The 6,826-nt window shown below is 33.8% G+C and overlaps 1 protein-coding gene across 23 annotated transcripts in view; it reads right to left on the bottom strand.

The window, feature by feature from the left end:
- Positions 1 to 640: 640 nt before the first annotated feature.
- The window catches only part of LOC105339349 (dedicator of cytokinesis protein 9), a 50,271-nt gene continuing 44,085 nt past the window's right edge, over positions 641 to 6,826 (bottom strand). For 19 of the 23 annotated variants that reach the window (XM_066069341.1, XM_066069361.1, XM_066069353.1 and 16 more), the window contains 3 exons: positions 5,996 to 6,134; positions 3,325 to 3,378; positions 641 to 2,360 (listed from right to left, as the gene is read on the bottom strand). In XM_066069341.1, coding sequence (XP_065925413.1) covers positions 2,274 to 2,360; positions 3,325 to 3,378; positions 5,996 to 6,134 — 280 coding nt within the window. In that variant the 3' untranslated portion in view covers positions 641 to 2,273. The other 4 variants (XR_010708605.1, XM_066069360.1, XM_066069349.1 and 1 more) reach the window with 4 other exon arrangements.

Here is a 6,826-nt window from a genome sequence, read left to right as displayed (position 1 = left end):
GAAATCATTAGAAACAAAATAAAAAGGGAAAAAAACTTGCACCAAAATAAACTGGCCATAGGGTGATGAATCATACATCCTTTCAATGTTGTCAATGAGAGAAATAACGTGGGTGATAAGAAAATGGTCGCTGACATTATGGGAAATACCAGTGCACGAAAAGTAATAACAAATTTTTTCAGAGTTTCACGATTTTACTTGATTAAGTGTTCATACATTTTCCAACAAAATACGTCATAGTATAAAGTGAATGTGATACATTGCCCACATAAAGCAAAAAACTGAAATTATTACAGATATCACAGTCGCAGTAGATTAAAATGCATAATTTTCATTACAACACGCACAGTTATCAATAGTCTTCAGAAGATACTGTCGAGGAACACGTATCCCTCTGATCTTCTTCAATTCTTGAGTTAATGAAGCTACTTGGAAAAAAAAAAATATAGATAGATCATTATTGTCAATTGAACAGCCCTACTCTTGAGGAAAATTGCTAAATTATAGATAATTATGATGATGCGTTTGTCGATACACGGCGAATAGAACCGAGAGAAGTGGCACTGTAAAACTTGATAACTACTGCACGATGATCAATGAATCGATGAATCTGAGCTCACAATATACCCTTGTGAAAACAAAAGCTTGATTATTTATTCAAAAGTGATATTGTGTGTCTATATAATTGCATACAGATAAAAATTCAAACTTGGTAAACATCAAAAGACCCTATATCAACCGCTTCGATTACATAATGTTGTATTTTCAGTCCTCTATATGCATGCTCTCTCTTGATAGCATGTTTTTAACAAATACTGTAATAAAAATTCTTCAAAAAAAAAAAGAAAATGAGATAGTGTGTTACGTAAAGTTAAATACCGAGATAAGTACACGACATAGTAAACCTTTACATTGTATCGCTTATCTATAAAAAGATCGTAACAGTGAAAGAACATTTCCTGTACTTGACACACCTATAAAGGTAGCGACCATGATGGAAGCTTTGCAGTTCTCTCTAAATGCGCCGCTGCTAACACACTTCTGATCTGTAATCCAATAAAACATGGGCCAGAAATAGGCAAGCACATGCAAATGAAAGATTTATCTCCTGAAAAGGACATAGAAGTTAAAAAGTGTGATTGTTAATGTGTGAAATTTTACACATTTAAAAGCTGAACTGTGAAGGTTGTGCAATAAAATAAGGACCTTAGAGCTATTATAGTTTTTACCCCAATACACAGAGTATTCTAGAGTGAGCTTTTGATTCATTCAAAATTATAAACTATCAACTTTAGAATATTTTATTTACACACAGTAACATTTTAGTGTCTGCTACTACTATTAAATTCTTTCATTGATAGAAGATGTAAGCAGAATGTTTTTATTGCCTATCTTAAAATGTGTAGTAAAATAGATTAAGCAAATTACTCAAAGTTACACCTGATTGATTACGCAAAATGAAATTACCATTTTATATGGGTCTTAACCGGCCATTTTTGAAGTGTGCAGTCGTTGAGAAATAGGTGATGAATCTTATATGAATCCTGTGTAGAGAGACATACACTAAATCATTTGTTCAATAACTACTTTTAACACAGACAGTAAAAGTGCTGCGAGACACTCAGAGGAAAAATGGCCATTATGTTCGTCTTGTTACATTCATCAGATAACTGGTGCATCTATATTCACAGTGGCTTAAAAGCCTGTTAATGCTACACACACACATTTACTCACTCGGTGCATATTTAACAAATGCATACACAACAAAAAAATTATTGCTTACACAGACATCAGTAGAAAAAAAGCAAAAATATTATCTATGCATAACTAGCCCTAAGGAATTTGTTAAGATATATGTACCACTTTGATATATAAATACATTTAATAAGTTTTATTGGTACAGAAGCACACACATATATTTATATATTATATATATATAAAACAAAATGAACAATCTGAAAAGACATTCTGTGGTGCAAAAAAGAAATCTTTAGGCCATCCATTCAAATCTTCACAATTAAATATTCTTTTATATGTATATCAATGTAAAAATAGAAAGAAAAAAAAATTGATAAACAAAATATGATATGATTTTCACAATAATAAAAGCTGTGTCACATGGATGCAAATCTTGCATACACAAAAAAAAAAGAAAAAAGATTCAACATGGAAGATCCTCCGTTACACGATACACCATCACTTGATACTGGGTTCTCTAGTTTCCTCTACTCCTATAGCTTTGTCTTTCACAGGTTGGGTTGTTTGTAGGGAGTTTACGCTGAACTGAAGTCCGAGGTGGCGCTAACAATGTTAAAGACGGCTGATCCTCTCGGGGTGAGTCCCTGCTCCCCGGCTAAAATCTGAAACAAGAATGGAGATTTCCTTACAGACACGATCTTTCTTCTCCTACTGCACAAGCAAGTCATATCTGTTATATCAACGTTTTGTTAAAAAACTCTTTATTGCAATGTAATTGTATATAACTGATACTGTTAAGATAGAATCTCTGAATCTGATGTCTGGTGGGAACAATAACAGCCAAGCATTGTCTTATTGGGATTATGGATTTCACTGATCTGCATCAACAGTAATAATAGAAGAAGAATATTAAATGTATGAGATGTTTTTGATAGCAATGTGATCCAAGCGTAGTGGAAATGCACCGTGAATAAAACCAAATATGAGACTTCCTGTATCATTGTAGATGTCGACAACAGAGCTAATGGTGAAATTGTTAGATGAGAGTCATTTTAAGGTGACCTGTACATTGCAAATGTTTTCAAATTAAGGAAATGTGAGAGAGTGAGAAAAAGAGACAGAAATAAAAACTATTTTGGGGTTTTAATATATTTAGGTCACTTTAAACTGGTTTTGATAATCCAAGTAAAAAACATATATAAACTGAGATTTGCATCAATTTTTTTTTACAATGTTGCAATTTTCAAAAGCATTTTTTTTAATCAATTGTTTCTTGACCAATCAAGCAAATTCTTATCAAATGTCTAGTCGAAAAAATTTTTAATATCAACAGTTTCTTGACCAATCAGATTTGATTGATTTACGTTTGAATTTCTTAAACTGGCAATATATTGTAAAACAAAGCAGATTGGGTGACTGCAGGTGATGGTAAAAAATATACACTACCTGACAATGTATGTATAGTTACAAACATTATGATCGTATAGTGATTACAAGTGCCTCAATACAAGCGAGTGATGAAAATATCGGTATATCCTTTATAGTCGTGATTTGGTGACAGTTACAGGGTTAACTGGTTCTGTGACTATACCGTTGGTTGTGTTGTATTATATGATACATGTATACCTTTGGCTTTGTTGTCTTGATGTCTGACACAGAGCGCCTTACGTTCCTCGATATCTAGCAGTTTTACAAATTTAACAAAAATCACATACACACCAAAAAACAAGGATAAGTAAAATAACGGTCAGTGGATAAAGTTTGGTAAAAAATATAAAATCTGTAACATTGAACCCATTAGTCAAAGGTGAACTGTTTGTACCAAAAGAAGTGCTACTTGATTACAGCACCTACACTCTTTCTATTTTACTGCAGTTAAAACAAATGTGCCAAAAAATCTACAGTCAATGACCTGAAGTCGGAAAATCATATCATGAAAAAAGTTTGAATGTAGAGAAACTCATCTTGTCAAAAATATCTATGAGGAATTTTTAAAATCTCCTGATGAGCTACATAAGAAGAAGGGACAACCATTTATCAAATGAACTCCTAGTTGTTAAATATCCACATACCAAGCTTACCAAAGAAAGATAAAAAAAAAGATAATTTTTTTTATTTTAAATGAAAAAGTTATAAGTAATTTCTCTGCAAAGGCAGTACTTTAGTAGGCAGTAGTAAATGGTAATTGTTAATTGAAACACTGCAAATAATCACAACATAAGGTCTTGCTGTTTAAACAAAAGAAAGTTATATTATATTGAGTGAGAGAGAGAGAAAGAGAGAGAATAGCTAATTTCATCGATTTTTTTGTCAACTCAGCAAACTTGAATGCCATACTTGTACCAGCAAGTTTTCATTTCCACATTGAATGATAAAAAATATTTTGGTCATATAAAGGTGTCTGTATAAAATTCATTCATAAAATTTTCAAGGACATTCTCCGTCAGCAACATTAACCCACTCTAAAGTGGTTCCTGTTTTGACACTTCGTCAATCTGCTCCCAAACAAGGAAAGACTACACACATCTGGTCTGTGTCAGATGGTATCGGTGCAAACCCTGAGTCATCTCCATGATGTAACACACCACTGTTCCTCTGTCCATGCACAAAGCACATAATAATACCCCAAACTAGCAGGAATAATGCCCAGCCTATTGTTTCTCCATCTAAATACCAAGGACTCATTGCACAATATATGCATTCTCGGGCAATTAACAGGCCATGCATTGCAAAATGATGTCAGGGGACAATTAATCATGCGAATTGCATGTGACGAGATTTGGTTTTTTTACGTTATTACTTCATTGTCACAATTCTGCCAACAATTTGAGAATAGAGTTCATCACCATTAAAGATATAGAGCAAACTGCCTAAAAGAATGCTACAAGAATGTATTGCATGTAAGATGTTATCAAGCGGTGTTACAACTATCATCAGCACACAGTGGTATTAGAAGTTGTTTTTTTTTTAAGGTTTATAGAATGGAATTTTAATGTAGCACTTCTTACCGTCTCATATATAAAACTGTAACAAGGGGTATCATATTACTGAAGCATTCATTCATTTTTGCAGAAACTGAAGAGTTTTATATGTTATATTTCTGGACACAGCAGAGCATACATGTATCTCTCAGGAGAATCGTCTATTTAATAATGCATACTTAATGCCATAGTTAGCTTTTGTATGAGATATATCATTCAGCAAATCAGAACAATTGATAGATGGATTATCAACAGATACAAGACACTTTTAGAACGATACATGGGCTAATTATAGTATACTGAAAAAATTCTCTGTATATACAGGTAACTCTCGATAGCTCGAAGTCCCTGGGACCAAGGAAAAACTTCGAGGTTTCAAGAGTTCGAGTTTTCAAGAGTTCGGAATTTTCCGGGTTGACCGACGGGTTTTAAAATTATTTATACCGGATGTTATGATTAAGCCATTTATTTAGTGCTAACCTTACGCACGTGCTTATACAACGTTTTCTTTCCAGTAAAATATACAGAACTTGATGTTAATAAAACTCAATACAAACAACTATCGAATAAATTCATAATAATTATTTATTTTATGCATTATATCAAGACCAGATTGCTCAGTACTACTGGACTGCATGCGAGACGATCGACATGTCATAAATGTGATAACTGAGTATCACCCATTGTTCCCACTGTACGGGTCCTTCGCAAGCTGTAAGAACTTGTTCGGCAATAATCATTATAATGACAATGATGCTGATAAGCATAATTTTTACAGTTTTATAATTCTAAAATTTGATTATTACTAAATATTATCGTTTCGTCTCAATTAATTTTTCATTTTCATTGCGTCTCCCAATTATCGTAAAACGGTTGGTATTAATGGTTCAGGTATCGGTATGGTCAATCATTAAACAATTACCACCTTGCATGACGAGTGTCGCCTGAATAAACAACCTGTGACACGGGTCCCGCGTCTAACGCCTGGAGCCATTTAAACGACCAGGTAGGTGTTAATTAGGTATAGCGCTTCGAGATACACAGCGACTTCGAGGTATCGAGAGTAAAATACTATAGATTATGAACAACGGGACTGCAGTTTCACTTCGAGAAATCAAGGGTTTCGAGAGATCAAGAGTTCGAGAAATCAAGAGTAAATTTGCTTAGTTATATAGGGAAAAAAATCGGGACCCTGGGCTCACTTCGAGTGATCAAGAACTTCGAGCGATCGAAGTTCGAGCCATCGAGAGTTACCTGTAGATGCATTAAGAAATTGCATGTCGCAGACTGATTAATGATTTAAGAACCACTTTTACCTTTTCCTCCAACATGTCCGAGAGTTTGTCCACGATATCCTGGAATCCCGCCGCCAGAGACTCGTGGTATTCCTTCTGCTCCGTGGTGATCAGCGTACCGTTCAGTTCTAAGGCATCAGAACACACGTACACAAAGTCCCTGTAAATTCACATAAATATGTAATTACTCACACACTCCCTGTAAATTCATATAAATATGTAATCCCTCACCAAGTCCCTGTAAATTCACATATATATGTAATCCCTCACACACTCCCTGTAAATTCACATATATATGTAATAACTCACATACTCCCTGTAAATTCACATCAAAATGTAATCACTCACAAAGTCCCTGTCAATTCACATCAATAATTCAATATGTAATCACTCACACACTCCCTGTAAATTCACATAAAAATGTAATCACTCACACACACGCCCTGTAAATTCACATCAAAATGCAATCACTCACACACACGCCCTGTAAATTCACACATATACATGTATTAATATATATATCAACTTTTATCTGCTTGTGAGAAAATTTCAGAAGTTCAGAAACTTTTTATGCCATAACTGAACAAGTCCATTACCAGTAATACTGGTAATTTTATTTCTTCATAATTTCAACATAACCATGCCATAAATATTTGCCGCCAGTAACTTTTTTTTTATCAAACAGTCCATTGTAACATAAAATTGTTGCAAATAAAAATTGGTTTACAGAACACAATAATTTCACGTCACTATGAATCTTATAGACCTTCCACACCTAATTGTACTTCTGAATGAGGTCAAAATGTCAACAGAAGTAATAGTCTTAGTATACATAAAACTCCTGTAGTACAT

The sequence above is a fragment of the Magallana gigas genome, chromosome 8 (assembly GCF_963853765.1).
Source record: "Magallana gigas chromosome 8, xbMagGiga1.1, whole genome shotgun sequence".
Classification (NCBI taxonomy): Eukaryota; Metazoa; Mollusca; class Bivalvia; order Ostreida; family Ostreidae; genus Magallana; species Magallana gigas.
This window is presented reverse-complemented; position numbering and strand designations above follow the sequence as displayed.